This window comes from Sciurus carolinensis, chromosome 11 (assembly GCF_902686445.1).
Source record: "Sciurus carolinensis chromosome 11, mSciCar1.2, whole genome shotgun sequence".
Classification (NCBI taxonomy): domain Eukaryota; kingdom Metazoa; phylum Chordata; class Mammalia; order Rodentia; family Sciuridae; genus Sciurus; species Sciurus carolinensis.
This window is the reverse complement of record NC_062223.1, coordinates 59263-80660: the sequence shown is the minus strand read 5'-3', so window position 1 is coordinate 80660 and position 21398 is coordinate 59263. Positions and strand designations below refer to the sequence as shown.

The 21398-nt window shown below is 55.1% G+C and overlaps 4 protein-coding genes across 17 annotated transcripts in view; 1 reads left to right on the top strand and 3 right to left on the bottom strand.

The window, feature by feature from the left end:
- Positions 1–259: 259 nt before the first annotated feature.
- Ric8a (RIC8 guanine nucleotide exchange factor A) lies at positions 260–6907 on the bottom strand. The gene is made up of 10 exons (XM_047516512.1): positions 5658–6907; positions 5332–5379; positions 4656–5246; positions 4141–4232; positions 3450–3600; positions 2371–2466; positions 2121–2265; positions 1898–2042; positions 1408–1527; positions 260–1084 (listed from the first exon to the last, which is right to left on the bottom strand). Exons 1-10 carry the CDS (start codon positions 5739–5741, stop codon positions 964–966), a joined length of 1593 nt encoding a protein of 530 aa, XP_047372468.1. The 5' UTR covers positions 5742–6907; the 3' UTR covers positions 260–963.
- Bet1l (Bet1 golgi vesicular membrane trafficking protein like) overlaps positions 5687–21398 on the top strand; it is a 42384-nt gene continuing 26672 nt past the window's right edge. For 4 of the 13 annotated variants that reach the window (XR_007103891.1, XR_007103890.1, XM_047516524.1 and 1 more), the window contains exons 1-5: positions 5687–7184; positions 8370–8461; positions 8764–8820; positions 8960–9059; positions 20790–20881. Coding sequence is in view for 10 of the 13 variants with exons in the window: in XM_047516524.1 (XP_047372480.1) it covers positions 7166–7184; positions 8370–8461; positions 8764–8820; positions 8960–9059; positions 20790–20881 (360 nt within the window). In the remaining 3 variants the exon portion in view is untranslated. Of the gene's footprint in view, positions 7185–8369; positions 8462–8763; positions 8821–8959; positions 11428–20789; positions 20882–21398 lie in introns of those variants that run through there. The other 9 variants (XR_007103892.1, XM_047516530.1, XM_047516529.1 and 6 more) reach the window with 6 other exon arrangements.
- Positions 12720–15189, bottom strand: Odf3 (outer dense fiber of sperm tails 3). Of its 2 annotated transcripts, XM_047516522.1 has the most exons (6): positions 15081–15189; positions 14704–14904; positions 14191–14292; positions 13913–14034; positions 13148–13288; positions 12720–12809 (listed from the first exon to the last, which is right to left on the bottom strand). In XM_047516522.1, exons 1-6 carry the CDS (start codon positions 15187–15189, stop codon positions 12720–12722), a joined length of 765 nt encoding a protein of 254 aa, XP_047372478.1. The 2 variants fall into 2 exon arrangements, with proteins under 2 accessions (XP_047372478.1, XP_047372479.1); XM_047516523.1 differs by lacking the exon at positions 13148–13288.
- On the bottom strand, positions 16948–18275 carry Scgb1c1 (secretoglobin family 1C member 1). Its single transcript, XM_047516534.1, has 3 exons — positions 18204–18275; positions 17567–17766; positions 16948–17115 (listed from the first exon to the last, which is right to left on the bottom strand). Exons 1-3 carry the CDS (start codon positions 18256–18258, stop codon positions 17083–17085), a joined length of 288 nt encoding a protein of 95 aa, XP_047372490.1. The 5' UTR covers positions 18259–18275; the 3' UTR covers positions 16948–17082.

Sequence of the window (21398 nt, the reverse complement as noted above, 5' to 3'; positions counted from 1 at the left end):
TTCTGGAGGCAGTACTTCCTGTCCCTGAGCTGTACCTGTCCTGGCCTGGAACTGACAGGGACAGATTTAACTGACAGACTCCATGTCAGGGGACCCATGACTTTGCTCCTCAGTGGTGACAAAACATGCATGGTGATCTAGGAAAACTATTTCTGAAAAGGACAAAGGCAGTTTGTTTCTACTTGATGGTTCTTTGATATTTTACACATATTTTGTCTCTGTCTGTCTGTCTGTCTCTCTTTCTCACACACACACATAGTCTCACCTGAAACCACTCTTTATTCTGTGATGTTTTTGTGGCTTTTAGAAATCTTGAGATTTCAACTTACAGCCTCATGAGGGGTGTCTACCTTGATATAAGTATTTATAGTCTAAGCCAGTGGGTAGGACTGAGTCGGTTGTCAACCAGTGAGAGCTCAGATGTGTGGATACTGTAGAGCATGACTGAGCCAGGGCCAAGAAAAAAGAAGAGGCTGCCAGCCCTGTGCTCAGTGGGATAGACAACAGAGCTTACCTGGGTGCTCAGTGTTCCTGACATATTCACATATTCTAGCAGACTCCTTCCCTTGTGAAAGGTAGTGTGTGCCCCACATGTTAGCTTGGTCAGAATGCCAAGCCCAGACAGTTGCCTTGTGTGCTCCCTGCTAAGCCCAGCCTCCCAAGGCATGCTAGCCTGTGTGCCAGGATGGGCCTACCCTCAGCCACCACCCCTGCACCCTCAGCACTTATCAAAGACATGGTTTCATCTGTGGAAGTCAAGGCTGAGTTCCCAGGGTTACAGCAGGATAAGACCACTGAGGTCCTAAGTATAAGAAATCAGACCACAGGCAAAGCACTAACAGAACTTGGGTAGAGAAAGTGACTCCATGCTGGAGAGGTGGGTGTGGCTTCCCCAGGCTGAGGCCCCAAGGATGCCTCTGGAAGCAGCACCAGTTCTGGAGGGGAGCAGGAGAGCTGTCGTCCTCAGTCAGGATCTGAGTCAGGGTCTGAGGAGAGCTGCCCCTCCATGGTCTCACACATGGCATCTTGCAGGGATGTGAGGTGACCCCGGGGACTCATCCCCATGGGTTGTATGACTCTGTGCCTGTGGGGGAAAGGTAAGTAGGGCTGGGGAAGAAGCCTGGTGTGCTGGACTGGTACTGGGGACACCTGAGTAGGACCCTGTGTTAATGGGGTTCAAATCCTAACTGCTGCCCACTGGCTTCCAGACACTGGGCAATCTCTTACTTCCTTGGCATCATTTTCATCACCCTTAGGCAGGCACAATATCGACCTGACCTTAACTTTGCTCGAGGATTTCCAGCATCAGTCATGTAGCCATTCAGGACTAAGCCCTCCTCCAATCTCAAGTTAGGATGTGGGTCCATTCTCCCTCCTCCCAGCTGCAGGCCCTTCCTCACAACATACCTGGAGAGCTTGTCAAACATGTTCACCAGCTTCATGGCCTCATGCTCCTTCTGCTCCTCTGTCATGCCCTCCATAGGGTTGGGCGGCTTCTCCTCCACCCTCCCAGTCACTGGGTTGATGCTGTGTCCCAGAGGGGGAATGGACAACGTGTTAGTGACTCCAGGACAAGAGGACTACAGGGGTGGGTGGATGCCCCACCTTCCTGCTCAGGGGTAGAGTGGCAAGATACCCGTTTACCCAGTGGAGGGAGAGGAGCATGCAACTGCAGAGGAAACCTCCCTCCAGGAGAAGCTCCTGCCTGGTCCACTCCTGGTACCCCACAAGCCTGGTTCCTGTCTCAGCATGCTCAGGATGACGTATCCTGATGCAGGATGCATGTCCCTTGGGCACAGGTACCAGTTTTGGAGGGCCTTTCCCACTCCTCATCCTGCCCCACCCACCACAGGCCTCTGGATGGGTGGGGAAACCTTGGGTGTGTTGGGGTACACACCTGGCCTTGGCTTCCTTGTACTCGTCAGTGTCCGTGTCCTCATCCTCTGAATACTGGCCCTCAGGTCGCCCACCTGCCATGAGGCCCCTGGCAGCCAAGAGGCCTGCGGCGTTCCCGTAGCCTGTGTACTTGATAAATCGGGGTACTGGGGGCCAGGGTACAGGTCAGTGTGTGTTATGGCTGGGGTAGGGCAGGCTTGGGGCTCGGGCTCCCCCCCACTCACCACTCTCAGAACACAGCACAAAGAGGAATTCAGCAGCTACCCTCTTCACATCCGTGTCCAGGTGTGTCATGAGGCGGACAAGCTTGTTACGCAGTAGCTCTCCCACTTCAGGCCGAGTCTTCACGTCCCGCAGAGGCGGCAACACCTGGGGAAGCAGCTGGCCTTCAGCCTAGGCTTGGAGCAACTTGAGGTCTGTGACCAGGGTCCAGCCACACCCCCCACCCCGAGCTCTGGCTCCTCTGCCAAGTACCTGGGCCTTCAGGAATTTCCTGACCGGTCGGTGCATGCGGGCACACTCTGTCAGCACACTCAGCACAGGAGCCACACTCTCCTTTAGCCTGTGGGTCTGTAGAGAAGCCTGTCACTGGACAGCACCCCATCTGACCTGGGGTGGGAGGGTGGCAGCTGTGCATGCCCTGGTTACACCTGGCAACAGAGGCTTGCGAAGAGGTCCCGTTGCAGTGAGTCCCTAAGGGTGGTGGGCATCTGTCAGCTTTGAAAGGAATGGAACAGGCTGTAACTCAGGAAGTTACCTGAAAGTCTTGTGAGCTGAAGCAAACAAGTGCTTTAGGTCTAACTTTATCAACTATAAACCAGGGTTGTAAGCAAAACACAAAGTACTCAAATTTGTCTGCACATCACTGGCATCTTGCTCTCAGGAAACAGCAGCAAAAAGAAACAACAAAACCCTTACTCTGTGCCTCCTGGACAGACAGCAGGGAGCTCCTGTCCCTGCCTGGTCTCCCTTGTTATCTCCCCAAAGCCCACCACCAGCAGCTGCAGCAGTAAGGACAAGTGGGCACATACAGGGTGCCCAAGGTCAGCCCCCCTCCTCACTCAGTTCACATGCAAGTGAGCACTGCCTCAGCAACACAGCTCCCAGAGATCTGGCAGTCTTGGTCTGTGGCTCTTTTGCTAGTTTAATGTCTGTAAACTCTGGTGGGACTAGAGCTCCAGCTGTCTGGATGTCCGGTGGGTTCACTAGGAAAACAGGGAACCTCTCTTTAGAGGCTCCTCGAGTCTCCTTAGGATGCTGAGGGACAGCTGTGCTTACAACCAAGGGGGGGCTGCCCATGCATAGGCATACTAGGAGGCTGAAGGTCACAAGCAGGGACCAGGGGCTTTTCAAGGTCACTGAAGAGGGAAGCACAAAGGGACCTGAAAGATAACAAGCACCTTGCTAGACCCTGAAAAACTTGTCTCCTTGTAGCAATCAGAGGAAATGAAGCCTTGAATGAGTAAGGTTGGCCACATGCAGAAGCAATGGCCACAGCTGTGCAGGACAGCCAGAGCCACTGCAGAGGATTGCCCAGCAGGTCCCCTGCCTACCTGGTGCAAACGCTTTTCTAGGAAGGTGAGGAGGACACCAATCACATCCATATTCACTCCCATGAACTCCAAGGAGCCTTCATGCAGCTCTAGGGCGAGGAGGACGTCCAAAGACTTGAGAGGCAAGTTCCCCAGGAGATTCACTGTGTGGCTAGGGACAGATGGAGAGAGGCCTTGACAGGGCTAATCCCCCAGGGAAGGTGCAATCCCTAGAGGGGCCACAGAGGTGCGCCACAGTCTGGGGGGCCTGAAGAACAGTTCTAGCGATCAAAGCCAAGGGTAGGACTGATCTCAGGGTATGCCCAAATGTGTGGTGGTGCCCAGAAGGGCAGCACCCTCTGCAGACACCCCACATGTCCCAACCTTTATGTGCTGAAGTACCAAATGATCTGTCAAAACAGGCCAATTCAGGCACAGTTCACCAAAAACAGGAGCAAGGGACTATGCTGCCCTAATACCATGCCAACCGTTGCCACTGCCCAAGGCCCTGGCCCTAACTTCATGGCTCTTATCCTAGTCACCAGAAGCACCTGAGGTTCTCTGCAAACACACAGATGTCCAGTCCCACCCTAATGTCAGACTCTACGGTAGAGCCTGGGCTCCCAGATGGTTCTCGTCTACAGCCACGGTTGAAGACTGCCATCCAGGTATCAGAGCATGTCCCTCCTACCAGGACAGGCCCTGCCCTCACCCATGGAACTCCTCCGTGCAGTCTCCAGCAGCAGTAATCATCACACAGTGCCGCAGAAGGGTCCCCAGGTACCGGTAAAGGGCAGCATCTTCCTGACAAAGACAGAAAGGAGTTTCTGTGGGAGGGAGCCCTACTTGTCCCAACTCCTGCACTCCAGGGCTGTGGCACTGATCATGGCACCTTCTCAACTGCACACCTTGACCAGTGTTTGTCAACTGCTACTATTTTCTCAATCAACCCATAAATGCACTTTTAGTGCACTTCCCAGACTAACTTCATCCACTAGCGATGAAGTCACACCAAACCTTCATGGTGGAGAATGAACTGTAGCCTCTTTGTGCACTGCACAATCCTCCTGTCAGGTCCCTACCTCTCTCAGAATCCTTCCTTGAGGTCCCTGCCTGGAACAAACATCTCCTGAGATGTCTTCCTGACTTCTCCTGATACCCAGGAACTGTGGGAGGGAGCTCCACCAGATGTCCCAGCAACTGCCCATGGTTCAGGCCATCACTCACCTCATCCACTTCCCTCTTGACAGAGTCAAAGGTGATGTTGAATAGCACCTTAAGGATCTCCATAGCCCGCTCGGTCTCTTGTGGGGGAAGGAGATCAGGAGGGCTCTCTTCTGGGGTCACCCCCAGTGTCAGCTCCAATGTGTGGGTCAGTAGGTGCACGCCATGCAGCTCCTGAAATAGCTGCTGGCGCACATCAGTGCGGAGTGCTGTTAGCAGGAAGAGGAGCCTTAAATCAAAGAACTGGACATCATGTGGGAAGCTCCTCTTGCTGTACAGCCCCACACGCTCGGCCAGTCTCACCACCAGGTGGGCCTCTGCTGCCAGTGTCTGTGCCACAGGGCTGCTGAGCACGAGGTTGCAGAGGCACTTCAGGGACTCTAGTATGACATCCATATCTGGGGGCTCTGGGACAGATGCCTCGGAGGCACAGATGCCAGCATAGCAAGCTAGTGCATGTAGGCTCTGGCGACTGGTGAATGGGTCCAGGCAGCAACGGTCCCGAGACAGTATACGGACAGTCTGTAGCCAGGTGACACGATGTGAGGGTGGCAAGCCCCGCTCCAGCACAGTGACCAACAGCTCTGCAAGTCTCTGTGGGCAGGAAGAAGAGTGATTCCACCAGGCCTCTTCCTGGGCAGCCCATCCCTGCACCGTTTCCCCTTGGGATGGTACCCACCTTCCTGTCCTCCTGCTGGGCATCATCAAAGGTGAAGCTCTGGCAGTGCTATAAAGAGACCCAGTGAGGTTAGGGCCACATGCAGGTAGGCCCTGTGCTCCTGGTGGGGCGGTCTGCCTGCTTCTAATTCTAAGGCAGCAAGCACCGCTCTGAACAGATGGCAGAGTCTACACTCGGTGTTCACACACAGGCCGCCCAACCAGAGCACCCCAGACCTGGCTCCCACCCCGCCGCCGCACTTCCAAAGATTCCCTGCAGCATCAACACACTCCCTGCCCACCCCGCAAACGCAACGGGACGTCCCTCAGCCACCCGCTGCCGCTCACCTCCCGGTTGTACGTTCGTAGAGCTTCCGTAATCATGTCTTCCTCGCCAGTCTCCAGGGCATCCGCAACCGCCCGGGGCTCCATGGTCTCCGGAACCTGCCCGGCAAAACCCGGGCCCGGAAGACGCCAGCCGCGGAGCCCGCCGGCCCCACCCTGGCCAGGGAGCTCTGCGTCGGCGCGCGACGGACGCCGGGACCCGCTGCGTGGGGCGGGGCCTCAGGCTGCGCGGCTTAAGGTGGCTGGGCCGAGCAGGTGTGGCCCGAGGCACGGCGACCGCAAGGCTTGGCCTCCAAAGCAGCCCGACTTGGCGACCTGCCGACCTCGGTCCGCGTGGTCCGGGGATCGAACAGCGACCCCTCCTCTGTGCCCCGGCGTCTTGGGTGCGAGTGTCCGACAGGAGAGGCGCTCAGACCGAACGCAACAGGCTGACCTGCGAGGCCGCGGCGGGGACTTGGCCGTCCGGAGCCGCTTGCTCGCTCAGACTGCAGTCTCTCGAGCGCCTCCCGCGTACGAGACGCGGGGGATGCGGGTGGACGAGACTTGGCGGTCTCTGCCTTCGTGGAGCTCGCGTTCCAGAGGGGAAGAGAGGGGAAAACAAACAAGGCGGCTTGAGGCGCTCATAGTACCAAGGTTATTTTTTAAAAGGTGTCCGGTGGCCTGCAGCGGGCCTGAGGAAGTCCCATTTTTGAGGAGACAGGACAGTAGGAAGTAGGCAAGGAAAGATCTGGAGGAAGGCACGGCCAAGCAGAAGGAGCAGCAGGTGCAACGGTGGGGTGGACTGGGCAGGAGAGAAGGTGGGGAGCGGGAAAGGAGAGCAAGGTGAAAGCCAAGCCTGACCGTGGCCTGGCCTGGACTTAGTTCCCTTCTGAAAGCAGATATTTTTAAAGAAAGGTGCCACGTCGATGGGCTGTCCTGAGGATTAAAGGACACACAGGCAGTGCTCCATTTGGTGGGCACAGCGCGCTCACTCTTAACGAGCGGTCAGCGAGCACCTGCTCTGTGCCAGGCTCTCGCGAGTGCCGGTCCAAGGCTCCTACGGCCCCACATCCATCCTTACTTCATTTCTTTCGGTAGTTCTTCACACCTGCGTATTATGCAGTGTCTTCGGCACCCATCTCCACTTTACAGAGACGGTTACCTTGCTCTGGTAGTGCCAGGCTCGCACCCAATTCCACTCTAACCTCCCCAACCTGCTAGAACGCCCAACCCGGATCGCTCCTGGGTCCAGCTCCTACCTGTGAGCTTCTGGCCGGAAGAACGCCGCTGACAGATCACATCCGGGCAATAAGAGCACCAACCAACAGAAGGTCGTGAGAGCGGACGGCCCTCCCCTTTCGTCATTTCCGTTCCCACGCGATACTGCCCATAGGCCGGAAGTCGGAAGAGCTTGAGGTAAAAGGGGCGTGGCCTCTGAGAGGCGGAGCCGGGTGCCTCTTGAGGTGTAGGAGCCACGTCTTCGGCGCGGTTGGCCGAGCTGGGCACAAGCTGTGAGGCTGGAGCGGGGCGCGATGGCGGACTGGACTCGAGGTGAGCACACTAGAGCGAGCCGGGGTCTCAAGGCAGGCCCAGGGCCGAGTCGCCGCCCACCTCCCTCGGCGGAAGGACCTTGCGCGAGGACTTGGCGGCGGCCGGGGCCTTTCGGGAGGCGAGCGGCCAGATTGCGGCCTCTCCTGCGGCGGAGACGGCAGTCAGAGGTGCAGAAGGTGCTTTGTGTGAGGTGGGTGAGCTGGAGTCTGGAGGGGCCTGGCTGGGCCCGTCCCTAGGGTCGAAGCTGTGGCAGGGGAGATCCAAGAACTTGGGGCCTTGGGCACCTCCGGTCCCTTTCAGAGCTCGTGTTCTCATCTCCAAAAGGGGATGGTGGTGCCTGGGCTGTTGTGTCAACTAAAGGGAATAATGAACATGAAGTGCTTGCTGGCACCCCTTTATTTGGAGCTTGTACACCCCAGTGATTTCTGGGGCAGCGATCCATGTCGGTTCTGCCTGTCCGTGGGACCAGCGGGAATTTGTACTCTTTTTGGAGGAAAGCGGTGCTCACCCACTTAATCTGATGGGAATTCTGCATCATCTGGTTCAACCGTCACAGACAGGTTCCTGCACCCGCTGTGCTTTGGGTGTGCAGGAGGCCCTGTGTGGGATGCAAGTTGGGCTCATATCGGCTCCCATTTTGGGGGAGGGGGCTTCGGTCATTTCCTCTGGGTGATAGGCCTTTCTGATGTCCTGGTGTGGCTACTTGTCATTTCCTCTGAGTGCAGTTTGGAGCTCATCCCTGCAGGGCCTTCCTGCCACCTTCCTGGGTGCTCTTTCCATCTTTCCTGTGATCCTACCAGAGTTTATTGAGTTTATTGTTTTCCTTTGAGAATGGTTTTGGCATCCAAAGATGGTGATATCCACCGAGGCAAGTGTTGCGACTTCCTAACGTTTCTGGGATTAGCTCAGGTTCCTACTCAATATCAGAAAAGGCTGGTTGGACTGAGTATGTTGGGGGTGCCTGCCCACCCTCACCTGGGTACTATGCAGGATGTGTGCTCTTGTGGCATGTGCTACACAGATAGTCTCGCACATACTTGGTTCAACTTCTGCACTTGGGTTAGGGTTGGACTTTCTCAGCACACTAAGTTGTTTCAGTCCGTCTGATGTCTGATTAGGCCAGCATCAATTAGAGTAGAGGGATCAGGGCTGCACTCAAACTCCCCAGCCTCTCTCTTCTTCTAGCTCAGAACCCTGGTGCTGTGGAGGAGATTCTAGACCGGGAGAACAAGCGGATGGCCGACAGCCTGGCCTCCAAGGTTACCAGACTCAAATCGGTCAGTGGTGGCCCTTTTCCCTCCTTTTCCTTCTACCTGGTGCCCTTGAAGAGCAGGCCTCAGAGGGTGGATAGAGGGGCCCAGAGGGGTTTCAGGCAGTCATCCATCCTCTTTTTTCCTCCTGTCCCTGGCTTTGTTCACCTGACTGAGGCTCAACGTGATACCTGGGCTTTTGCAACCTCTGTTGGTGACACCTTATCTAGCAGAGTGTGGGCAGGGTTCTGGCTGGTCTCGAGGAGAGGGTGAGTGCTACATTCTGTGTTTGCCTTGGCCTGATCCTTCCCTTTGTGTTCTTTGACTAGCTGGCCCTAGACATCGATAGGGATGCAGAAGATCAGAACCGGTACCTGGACGGCATGGTAAGGGTCTACAGTATGCACGAGTCACAGCCAGCTCTGTCTCTACATCGTGATCTCCACAATCTCTGTCCTCCAGTGCTGGTGTGGGTGGGTGGTCAAGGTATCGCCTCTGTGTGATCCTGCTGGGTCCCTTCCCCAGGACTCGGATTTCACAAGCATGACTGGCCTGCTCACTGGAAGCATGAAGCGCTTTTCCACGATGGCACGGTCTGGGCGAGACAACCGGAAACTTCTGTGTGGTATGGCTCTGGGCCTGATCGTGGCCTTCTTCATCCTCTCCTACCTCTTGTCGAGGGCAAGGACGTGAGCCAGTAGGAGCCAAGGGCAGCCAGGGTTTTCTTCAACTGGTACCCTGGGCTCTTCAGGACTTAAATCTACAAAATATTCCTTTGAAATTATCATCATGAATCAGGAATCTTTTTCCTGTGTGGTGGGAACTGTGACTGCCTCTGACCTGATGAACTTGTGTTGCCTGGTCCCAAATGTGAAGGGGACCCTTTTTTTGCCTAGGGGAAACCAAGGCCCAGCCCCCATCCCCACTCCTGGATGCCAGAGACACCCATTCTGAGCAGAGCAACTCTGAGTCCTGAATGAACCTCCCCATGGCCAGAAGCTCTTCTCTGAGCCTCCCAGTCCTCAGCGATATGATATCTTATGGCTCTTCTGTCCTGTTTTGTCTGTGCCTGGGTGAGGCTATTCCTGTGATCTGAGAAGTCTGAGGCTGAGACAGGAAGGGGCTGTGACTGAGAACCCCATTTGAGCTGTCTCCTCCAATGAAGTGTCCTCAACCTGGATATGGCAGTTATTTGAGAGGAGCAGTATGGGCCAAGAGCCCTGTTCTAAGGACTGTGCCCTCTAGTTCCTGAATTACGTCGGTTCCCCAGGAAGATCAGGGGCTATGGATGCAGGAGTGTACCATAACCTTGACTGAAGGCACTGGGCTGGGAGCCTTCTGGGTCACACAGTTGTATGTCCAGGAGCAGAAATGCATGTCTTCAGGATTCAGGAGCTCCCCAGTGCGAAAGATGTATACCCTGGAGAATAGCCCAGAAACAGGCCAGTGTGGATTTTTAGTCAGGCAGTTCCTTGGGGAGGTCTTCCCTGCAAGCACCCTCCTTGTAGGAGTGCAGTCCACCTGTTGAGAGACCCTGTGCTGTTTGTGGTGGGACCTTTACCCCTCCACTGTGCTCTGCCCTGCCTTGCTTCCCACAGCCAGTCTGCCCTCCCTCTCACTGTGGGTGTGCTCTGAGCTACCTTCCTTGTCTCTGCCTCTACAGACTGCCCTTGCCACCTATCTTTCCCTGACCCTCATTGCCCACTTGGCCAGCCCCAGGCTCATATAAACTGAACTTTGGGACTGACCAGGCCAGCAGCTACTGAGGGTCCAGCACCTTTTTCTTCACATAAAAAGTATCTTAAAGGACTGAGCCCTACAGCTCAGTGCCCTTTTTTGTCTTAATTCTGGTCTCCCTAGAATTAAGGATCAGTCATTCCCAGTTTCCCAGTCCCAGGTTGACACAGAACAGCCATAGCCTGTCCTCTCAGTCTCCCGGCCCTGCTGTACTCTGACCATAGCCCCGGGCACCATCCACTTCCTTCTCTATTTAGCAAGTCTTCTTTTCTCTATACATCCTCACCACAATCCCCTTTTCTCATCTCCTGGCCCTTCCATTGCACCTACTGAATTCCTAAGCCACTGGAGGAGGAGGGTCTGCTGCCTTCTTTTTTTTTTTTCTTCAGTACAAAGTCACTTCTCACTGTCTTCCCTTCTCTGTGGCTTTGTTAATTCCCAGATGCCTTCCCAGCTGGGCTGGTCCGGCTTCTGCTTCCTTCTTGGGCATCCCTTCACAGACCCTTTCACTATTGTCAGCCTCCACAACTTTGACTTAGCTCTTGGTTCATCACCAAACCTGGTAGCAGCTACCTGTGTTGTTTCCCCACCTGATCCCTTCAGGCACTTCTGTAGAGGGCACATCCATGTTCCAACTCTGTGTCCCCATCATCCTGGGTCATGCACTGCTGACTTCTACTTTGAGAACATAGCCGAGCTGTGGGAACCACCAGACTCCAGAATACACTTGCCATGACCAGTGCCCACTCATCTTACTGGTTATACTAAGAATTTAGACCTGCATTTCATGGTGACCTTCCCATGGAGAAGTACTTTTGCTATCTCTGAGACCCCCCCCCCCCCAATTGGGAGGCTCAGTTCTCCATCCTGGTCCCCACCTCACTGACTCCACAGTTCTTCCAGTTCTCCCACTTGTTTTCAGGTCTGGTTTATATTACCTTTCCAGTTGAATTGTTTGCTCCTCATTCTCCTCCTTGCATTCTATGCATTTTGTGAAATGGAATGGTAGCCCAGCTGCCACTGGGTCCGACCAGTTTCCTGAGGGGCTCTAACCCTGGTTCTCCAGCTCAGTCCTGTGTACCTGGCACTTGACCCTATGGGTAAGTGGGTTTTGTTGACTTGGTGTCCAACACCAGTAAACCAGAAACAACCTTGGGGGCCCAGTATGAGGGGCCAGGCTATGCCACGATTTAGGCACATCTCAACAATAAAATTATGGAATAAATAGCTTTGTGAAGAAGGAAGCACATATTCTTTGTTGTTCTTATTTCCTGCGGATCCAAGGAAGTCTTCAGGTTTACCCTGGTCCACAGGTTCTCCCTTCCCTGGCTGCTTCTGGGAACCCCTTGTCCTCCTCATTTGCCCTTGAGGCAATACAAACATAGACCACCACTTCTGCAGTGTGTCCCTTCTCTGCCCAAGTTCCTGCCTTTCCAGTAGGGAAGATGATAGTGTTACTTCCTAAGGGATAAGGGGATGAGCATGAAGTGCTTGAACCGTGTAGCCTGGCATGGAGCTAAGTGAGGATCAGCAGCTGAACTGTGCTTTGTGATGGGGCAGGTGATGGTATCACAAGTGCATTGGATAGGGCCACTTGCCCTGCACTGACCTCCCCCAAAACTGAAATGAGATCCAGATCTTGCTTCCCAAGGCCTGGCCGCAGGCTGCTGGAAGCCTCTGCAGATTCCCCTCCTGGAGCCCAGCTGAGATGCCAGTGACACTGTCCACATTTTCCTCATGTTAGATGTTAATGCGTAACAGATGCCCTGAGACTTAGCACGTTAAAATTGCACTAATAGTCTTCATTTCTCCTTGCCACTATGGTCAGAATTTGAGGCATCATGGCATGGCTCCCTCCACTCTGCCACGTTGAGGCCTCAGCTGGTAGATATGTGGCTGGGGCTCCATCCCCTGAAGGCTCTCTCACATGCTAGGAAGTCAGTGCTGGTGTGAGCTGAGGACCCGGTTAGTCTGCTTGCCCTAGATGCTGCGTGTGGCCTCGTATGCATTAAGCTTCCTCTCAGGACCCATGGGGGTGGTCAGGTAATACCACTTCTGCTGTACCCCATTATTCAGGGTGGTCCAGATTCAAGGGGATGGGAACAGACCCCGTTTCTCAGAGGGAGGGCTGTACTGAGGGAGAAAAATTCATGGGAGGATAGCACAGGTGAGGTGCAGGGCTCAGGCTCCTGAACCTTCCTGTCTTCCTGGGAAGACTGCTGCTCAGGAAGCCAGGATGGGACCTGTGTGGGCCAGCAATGACAGCCCGTGGGCACTCCTTTCTGGATGAGCTTGATTCATCCCCCAAGCAGCCCCTTTCAAGTGGAATCCGTGATTTATTAAATAATTCAGGCACAGCAGGAAACAAGATTAGCAAATGGGAAGGTAGCATAGAAAAATATCACTTGTCACAACTGTCCAAACAGGCGTGCTCTGCCCTACAGGTGCAGGGCAGCCATGGCCCAGTGGATGGGATTTTCAGCTCACTGTTGGCCCTGCACATCTCTCGTGGGACCTGATATGCACAGGCCGATAGGAATGGCTGGGGCTATTCCACATCAATGACCAGGGGAGTCATGTAGTCAGAGTGTTTGATGCCAAAGGTGACAATGGGGGCACAAGGCTTGGTCAGGATCACCTAGGAGAGGAAAGATTGTGAGAAGAATCCTCAACCCTCATGGGCTGGGCTGCTGTTCTTCCTGAATGTGGGGACATGGGGACAAGATGTCCAGGAATGAAGGCCACACTGTCTAGTCTGAACACAGCACTCAGCATCAACTGGCACAGTATCAGGATGCAGAGCCAGCCAGCTGGGGGAAAGGACTGGGGCACTGGGTCCGTGTACCTGGAGGGTTGTCTTTGGGTGAGTGCTAGAAATTTACAGGGTCCTGAGGATACAGGCCCTTCCCCTCCCCGCCCACTCTGGGCTGTGTCCCCTGACCCTCACCCAACCCCTCTAGTCTGCTTGTCCTGGACCTTCTCAGGGCTGTGGGCTCCAGGTCCTGGCTTGAGGGTCTTGTCCCCTGGAGGTTCCACCCGGGCAGCCATGGTGTACTGTGGAGCCTTGAACTTGGTCACCTGCACGTCAGTCTGGCGGTATGCTGCAGGACCTGGGGTCTGGAAGATGAAGGGGGCTTAGAAAGGGTTGGCCTGCCCTGGGCTCATGGCCCCAGAGGGCAGGGACAGGTTTCAGACCCTGAATAACCAGTGACAGCTCCTAGTTGTCTGTCAGTATTACAACACCCCACTGCTCATGGGACACCACTGTGGGATGTCACCCCCCTCAACTTTAGCCTCACTATGGTAATGTCCCAGTGTGTGCCAACCCTGGGCACACCTCTTCCATGAGTGTGTGTGAGGCACCTTCTCATGTGGGACGCTGTCCTCTTGGGCTTGAGGGCAGTGGCCTTGGGCTGGTGGATGCTGTTGATGCTGCTTCACCTGCCCGCCCTGCCACCTGTTTCCACAGCTGAACCTCTTCCCCCGAAATAGCTCAGGCTTGTTTTTCCCCTTTCTTCCTCCAGGTAACATTCCATAAACCCCTTCTGTGCTCAGTGCTGCCACTGTCTCCCATGTTGGGGCCCTGTCCCTTCTCACCACTAAATGTAGCCCCAGCATGTGACAAGGGCAGAAGGGGCATGGGGCCTCAGCAGAGCTGGGCTGGTGGACCCTGGGGGTGGAGGGGAAGGGCCAGGCAGTTCATGGGGTCTGTGTTCAGTCCTTGTCTGGGGTGACCCTTGCCTTGTGCAGATCATCACTGAAGCTGCCCAGCTTGCTTCGGCCCTTGATGGAGAAGGAGGGCTGGGAGACCTTGCCGACAGTGTGTGGCCCCATCACCACAGGAAGCATGTATGCGGCAGGGCCTGTGGGGTGGACAAGGAGCCTAAGACCAGAATGTGGCCCACTAGTTCCTTCTCAGGCCTTCTCCACCCTGGATGAGCAGCCCTTGGACTGCTCATCTGCCCCCTGATGGGACCCTGGTTCCAGTCAGACAGGTGATTATGGGGGCTGCTACAGACCTGGGGTGCTGTCCACTCGGAAGGTCTTGGTTCGGGCAGAGATGGAGTGGCTGGGTGCTGAGTCGAACACATGCTTGGTAGATTTCTCTGGAAAGTAGTCACCTGGGGGGCAGTGGAAGGAGGTACACGGACAAAAAGGATGTGGGTACCCCCACCAGCTGTAGCTCTCAAGGAGGGTGTTCCAACATGCCAGGCCTGAGGTCTTTGGGCCCCAGTGTGGGTGGTTGATGAGCTTGGTCAGGGGTGTCCAGGATGGAGTACTGACTTCTGGACTGTGTTTGGGTAGGGGGAGTAGGGTGTGGTGTGCACCTGGCCCCAACACTGCAGGTCAGAGCAAAGCAGGTTTTTGTTTCTGCACAGCAGAAAGGTGACAGGAAGGGTGAGGCCCCTGAGCTAGTGCACACCTTGTCCTCAACACTAGGCCACCAACATTGGCCACCAGCAGGGAAGGGCAGGGCTAAGGCAGGGACAGCCCCTCTGCCCAGGTTAGGAGTCTAAGGTGGGGTCACTCACCCGGGCCGGGTGTCAGCATGGTTTTGGTGTGGTAGCGCCCCAGGATGGAGTAGGCAGGGCCAAGGTCCTTGCCAGTCCTCAGTATCTTAGGGTTCACACTGTAGCGGGGCCCTGGGGAACAGTTCTCTGCCAGGAGCATGGGGGCCCCACGGAAGCTATAGGCCGGAGCACGCTGCTTGGTGGGCGTGTGCTTCATGAAGCCTGTGGGCACAGTGGCTCTGAGCAGCCTGGAGCCACAGACCCCTTCTCCCCACTTGGAGTCAGGGGCTAAGCCCTGGGCCACTGAGGTCACCTAGACCCACTCCAGGCCATCCCAGGCCTGGTTCCTGGCTCTTCCCCCTCCCCCTGCCATACCCCCCAAGCTCTCAGGTTCTTACCCGTGGTAGGTGGGATCAGGTACTTGGGTCCAGGGCTGCTGTAGAGGGCCATGATGGGCCCCCTGGGGCGATGGGGCCTCCAGGTTCCTACCCATACCTCCTCTGCCATGGCTGACTCTGTCCTTGGATAAGAGGGTGACCAGGTGCTGGGGAGGTCCTGGCCCATCTCATCCTAGCCCCCCATGTCCCCACCCCTGGTCTCATTGTCACTGATGGGACAGAACCACAGGCCGCAACCCCCTCTGTGGGGTCTTTATCAGTTATGGGCAGTGGGAGCTTTCTGCTTCATATAGTGTAGTGAGCTCACCCCTAAGGTGAGGGGTTTTAGACTCTGGTGCAGGCCCAGAGGAGCTCTCTGTTCTGTCCCATGATGGACTCTTAAGGGGGCCTGGGCAGTTCCTCCTGCTTGGAGGAGCCTGGGTGGGATGCAGCAGTGAGCTGTGGACATGGATGGGCAGCTTCCTGACTGACACCGTGCAGTGGGCAGAGAGGGGCCCCCTTGGGATACCTCACCTCTTCTCTGCAGGAGCTGGCTCAGAGCAACCTGTGACCCAACCTCCTCACAGGTGGTCCTGTCCCCCTGGCCTCAGTGCCAGGCAGTTCCCAAAAAAGGAGCATGGAGAGAAAGACCTCCTTCTCTCCCACAGGGCTTCAAGAATTGGGGAAGGGTCCGAGCTCCTGAGCTCTGGAATGTGACTCTGTGGGATGGGGTGTTCTAGATCACAATGTATGTGATGGAGACAATGGCCTTTGCTCAGGCCCCTTGCTAGGCCCCTACCCTCGCCAAGAACTCCACCCTCCCCAGGCCCCACCCTTACCAGGGATTCCATCCTTGCCAGGGACTTTCAACCTTTAAAAGGTCCCATCCCCACCCTGGGTCCCCCAACCAGGCCCTACCCTCACCTGGAACCCCATGGTCTCACCCTTGCCAGGACCCACCTTTCTCTCCCTAGGGATCCCAGCACCCTCACAAGACCCCACCTTTGCCAGGCACCACCCTTGCTAGGGACTGCACCCTGGCCAAGCCTGACCTCTGGTGTCTGGGACAGGTGCCCAGGGGAGGAACAGAGCAAGTGAGGTCACAAGGTCCAGAGCCTGGGTGACCAAGGAGCCAGCTTGATGATCCCACTCAGCCCTGCCCCCACTAGAATCCACTGAGCTGTGGAAACTGAGGTGCAGGAAACTTCTGGCCATCAGAGGTCCTGGGTCCAGGCTTAGGGTTTGTGTTTATCATGGTGAGCAAGAACTAGTGCAGTGCTGTTCCTGGCTGACCTTCAGACACTACTGGCCTGCAGCCCTGGTTGCATTCCACTGGTGTCCATGTGGCTGCTGTCCTGTGTCTCAAACTTAGAGTAGCCCTGGGTGCTTCCTTTGCTCCTGCCCTGGTCCTTCCACTGCAGAGCTTCTCCTTCCTGGAGGCCATTCATGTCCACATGGCTGCCTGCCTGTGTTCTGTGCTCTGTTCCCTGCTAGGTGGTGTCTGTCTGGGTCCTGTCTCAGTCAGTCCTGTGTGCATATTCTTGTGCTTCCCTCTGGGTAGGGTTTCTTTCATGTGTGTGCTCCTGTGAGTGACCCCTTGTGTCTATGTGTGGTCAGGTCCCCAAGTGCACTCTTTTATTTTGTTACTGGAGATTGAACACAGGGGCACTTTACCACTGGGCTACATCCCCAGCCCTTTTTTATTTTTTATTTTGTTTTGAGATAGGATCTTGCTAAGTTGCTTAGGGCCTAGAACTTGGGATTCTCCTACCTCAGCCTCCCAAGTCTCAGGGATTATAGGCATGTGCCTCTGTGCCCAGCCTGAGTATACTCTTGATGTGCCCTTTTGTGTGTTCCTGTGTGGGGGGAGAGACGAGGAGCCAGTACCTGGGCTGCAGGAGGCTTTATTGATTTAGTGGTTCAAGGGTAAATTTATTCTTAGTAAAACAGCATTGAGGCAGTATGCTCGTGACTGCTTGTGTGGCTGGTCCTGTGGCTGTCAGGAGCCCTGTCTGAGGTCCACCTAGGCGTCATCCTGGCTGCCCAGCACTTGCACCTGAAAGGCAGACGAATATGGACCAGGAGAGCCGTTGACCAGTGACTGCAGAGCCAGAGCTCTCTGCAGCAGACAGACCCACCTCTTGGGGAAAGAGGCTCTGGCACATTGCAGCCCACCCCTCCCTGAACCTGGGAGGTGTTGTGTACATGCAGGTTGTATGAGTACACCTGTGTCTGTGCATGTCTATGTACACAAGCCAGTGTGGGGCTTATCCCACAGTACACAAGCCAGTGTGGGGCTTATCCCACAGGCTGTGGGGGAGCAGGTCTAAGGGGCCTGGGGGTTTCTCTGTGGGCTGGGAGGTATGGGATATCCACCTCAGTTTACCAAGGCAGGCTGGGGTATCTGTGGGGGGTGGGCTGCAGAGTACTTTGTGGGGCTGGCAATCACAGGCATGTGCTGCAGAACTGCAGGTGTTTAGGGAATGGGATCCCCCCAGCTCCAGTACCAGCAGCTTGACCAATTCTGCCTTGTGCATGGGCTGCAGGCCGTCGATGCAGGACTTGAGCTCTGCCAGTGCTTCCTTGGCATCCTCGTTGATGTTGTACTTGCCCAGGGGCCCCTCGTAGAGTTCCTCTGGGGTTCCCACCAGCAGTGTTTGCAGGAAGTCCATGAAAAACTCACTGTCATCCTCCCCTGTAGTCAGCTCTGCTTTGTGAAGAGAGATAATGCCCTTCCCTAGATCTTCCTCCATGATGCCCCCAGCCCCACCTGCCCCAGACGCCCCCCCCTCCCCCCCATCTCAGTTTCTCCAATTTCCACTCCCCAGAAGGAAAGTGAAGACCGGACACAGGGATCATTTCCTTGCCTGATGTTTAGCTGGTCTGAAACGGTGCTCAGAGGGTCAGGGTCAGGTTGGATTGGACCGAAGTGGGAGACATTGGGCATGATGGTGACACTGAAGCTGGGGTGGTCTGTGGTTGGGGTGGGGTTGAGTGGGGACTGGGATCAGCAGGGTCCATGTACTTCTGTGGGTGGTGTGTGCTGGAGGCAGGCGGTATCCACAGTGAGGGACCTGATGTTGGGATTTGAGCTTCCTAGTCCCCCCCACCTCCCAAATGTGCTGGAAGTGTGGCCACACTCACCGCAGATGAAGGACAAGGTGAGGACCACCAGCAGGATGGTGCTGCTCCCCTTCATGGCGACAGTCTCTGGAACTGCCCTGGTAGATCCAGGCTTTTATGCCTCAGTGGTTGGCACCTTGCCCACAGGCGGGCCAGACCTGTCCATCAGGACCTGGCAGGCAAGCTTGGGCCAGGCATGTTCTCATCCACCAGGTGCCAAGCAGCACCAGGCTGGGGTGGCTGGTGAGGGGCTGTTGGCAAACAGTTGTGGTGAGGGAGTGAGCCTAGGGGAGGGAGACCCTGCGTGTGAGTCAGTGAGGAGCGGCAGTGGAGCCAGGTGCCCAGGGCCTCCAGCTACCCTTGGCCCTGAGGCTTCTGGTGGTGGGTCCCAGACCATTCTGTGGGAGTGAGAATTCCCTTCACCCCTCCACTCAATGTGCTGTGTGGCCCCTTCCATACTTGGGGAGGGGTGGGGGCTGGGACCTCTCCACTATTCAGATAAAGTGACAGGCAGGAGAAAGGCCTGACATGTGTGGACACAGGGGTGGGGCACTTCCTGCAGTGAGCAGACCTGCCCACAGAGTCCAGGGAAAGGAAGGTGGCCTGAAAGGCTACAGGAGCCACCACTAGGGGCTGGTCAGAGCAGGAAATGAAGAGCTGTAGTCTGGTGACATATCTTCCCTCCGTGTCCAGACCAGCCAGGGCAGATAGTCCCAGCACCTCCACTGTGGAAATGGGCCAGGCTACCTGGGCCACCAGCGGAACTGTCCCAGATGGGATCCAGACACTCCCACTGCGGCCTGGCTCCTCTCCTCCTGTCCCCTGCTGCCACCTGGTGGTTCCTTCTGGAACCCCGCACACTCCCCTGCAGAAGCGCTGGTTCCAGAGCCTGCCCAGCCCCTGCAGACCCCTCTTTCAGGACCTAATTCCACCCCAACACTGTATTGTCAGCAAAGCCCATCATGCCCACGTCCTTGTTTAGGCCCATCACCATGTTATCCCTGGTCACCCTGCTATTCATTATAAACATTCAAAGTGAGTGAGAACCTTGGCATCAAGATGGTGCTCCAGGGACAATAAGCAGGATTCTGGAGTCTTCATCTGGCAGGAGATACTCCGGACCAAGTAGAGGCAATCACTACCTGTGGCTCCTGGAGAGCCTGCAGCTCTGTGGACGTGGCTGCTGCCCTCCAGCCTGTGGGAAGGTGGCACGAGGAAGCTGAGCTGTGCCGAGTGCTCAAGTCTGTCACCACCTCCCAGGCCCAGAGGCAGCTTCACAAAGGCAGTGAGTTATGACATGTGAAGGTTCCCAGAACTGTGTTATTCTGAGTGTACTTCAGAATTTGAAGGGGAAGAGAACCAGCAGTAGCAGCACAGGGTTTATTGAGCTGGACATTTCCCAGAGATGTGGAATGGGATTGGCCTCAAGGGAGTGGATGCTTTTCTGCCTGATTCTGGAACATTTGTGGGGGGTACCAGGGATTGAACTCAGGGGCACTCAACCACTGAGTCACATCCCAAGTCATTTTTTGTATTTTATTTAGAGATAGGGTCTCACTGAGTTGCTTAGTGCCTTGCTGTTGCTGAGGCTGGCTTTAATCTCTTGATCCTCCTGTCTCAGCCTCCCAAGCCACTGGGATTACAGGTATGCACCACTACATCTGACTGATTCTGGAACTTCTACTCTAAAATGTGTAGAAACACATGAGGAGATCACCAAGATGTAGCACAATTTTGAAGACTTGCATGTGTTGTAGGATGTGTCAGACCCCTCTCCATCCCAAAGTAATTTGCCTCCAGCACTCTTAACTCACAGCAGATAAACCAGATTTAAACAACCCACATGCAGAGAGAAAGAGAGAAAGAATGGGACATTGATAAACCAAATGGACCCACTCAGAATCCCACTGCATATTCTTGTATGAGTTTGGGGGCTATGATTACCATACACTTTCCCACTCCTGTATAAAATTGGCAGTTAATAGCAGGCAGGAGTTGTTCAGTCTCCTGGCCTGAGAAAGCTTCAGCTGCAGGAGTTTGTGTGGCTTTTCTAATCAAGCCCTGTAGTCTAAGGATGGAGACCGTGTTTAGCACCCACCGGATCTGCTGACAGTAAGCCTTGGGAGTCCCAGTGCAGGCATCAATTAGCCATACCTGTCATTGGCAAAGGAAGGCCAGCAGTGGCCCATGGAGTGAATATGTCATCCATAGCTGGGTACGGTGACGCACACCTGTAATTCCAGTGACTAGGGAGGCTGAAGCAGGAGGACCACAAATTCAAGGCCAGCCTCAGCAACTTAGTGAGACCCTTAGCAACCTAGCAAGATTCTCTCAAAATAAAAAAAAAGGACCGGGGATGTAGCTTACTGGTAGGCACCCCTGGGTTCAATCTTCATTCTAATAATTTTAAAAAGGGTGAATGAATCACCCATGAGCATCATCAGGGAAAGCTCCACCTAAGCCCATTCTGGTTTTTGGAGCTAGTGTGCACAGCCTTTGTTCTCCAGGATGGGAGTTCATGGCCCGTTTACATGTTCATGGATTCTCATAGCCACAGGGCACATGTTCTTGCTCTGCTCAGATGTTGTGTGTGCTGCTGCCTTTCAGAAATTGAGGCCAAGAATGACAAGCAGCTGAAGACAGACTTAACCCGCAGAGAAACTCAGATCCACAAGGTGGAGGACAGGAAGAGCAACCAGGTTGGTACGTGGTGCAGCATCACTGTCATCAGGAGTGACTACAGCAACATCATGCTCAGCAACTGGCCCTCGCTGGCTCCCTCAAGGTGCTGACCTGGAGGTCGGAGACACACTGGCTGTCCTCAGTGTGGGGCTGCAGACCCCAGCTCTCACCATCCCCTGAACCCAACACCTCTTTCTATGAAAATATTTAACAATGCCCCTTTGCTACTTTCAGCTGAAATCCACAAGTAATATAATCTATCTGAATCCATAATTGAAACCAATAGGGCACTTCCCAAACTGCGTGAAGGGAAGTAAAAACACAGAGAGTGTTCTGACATGCAAACACCCAGGCAGAGTTGGCACTGCAGCATGGCCACATGTGGCCACAGTGGGCAGTTGTCATTGTCTCTCAGATGCTGGCACTGGCAGGGTTTCCACGGTGGAGAGCAGCCCTGATGGAATCCTGAACAAAGTGCCGCCTCTCACTTTGCACAGAAGCTGCATTCCTAGAGAGTTCAGAATAAGTTAAGAC

Coding starts and splice junctions, on each gene's coding strand:
- Ric8a (XM_047516512.1), bottom strand. CDS start 5,741: ATGGAGCCCCGGGCGGTTGCGGATGCCCTGGAGACTGGCGAGGAAGAC. Junction 5,247..5,331: donor CCCAGCAGGAGGACAGGAAG/GTGGGTACCATC, acceptor TCCTGCCCACAG/AGACTTGCAGAGCTGTTGGT. Junction 2,467..3,449: donor TAGAAAAGCGTTTGCACCAG/GTAGGCAGGGGA, acceptor GCTTCTCTACAG/ACCCACAGGCTAAAGGAGAG.
- Odf3 (XM_047516522.1), bottom strand. CDS start 15,189: ATGGCAGAGGAGGTATGGGTAGGAACCTGGAGGCCCCATCGCCCCAGG. Junction 14,905..15,080: donor CCTGATCCCACCTACCACGG/GTAAGAACCTGA, acceptor CTGTGCCCACAG/GCTTCATGAAGCACACGCCC. Junction 12,810..13,147: donor GAGCCCACAGCCCTGAGAAG/GTCCAGGACAAG, acceptor TTCCTCTCCTAG/GTGATCCTGACCAAGCCTTG.
- Scgb1c1 (XM_047516534.1), bottom strand. CDS start 18,258: ATGAAGGGGAGCAGCACCATCCTGCTGGTGGTCCTCACCTTGTCCTTC. Junction 17,767..18,203: donor CACCTTGTCCTTCATCTGCG/GTGAGTGTGGCC, acceptor TTCACAAAGCAG/AGCTGACTACAGGGGAGGAT. Junction 17,116..17,566: donor CAGAATTGGTCAAGCTGCTG/GTACTGGAGCTG, acceptor TCTGCCTTTCAG/GTGCAAGTGCTGGGCAGCCA.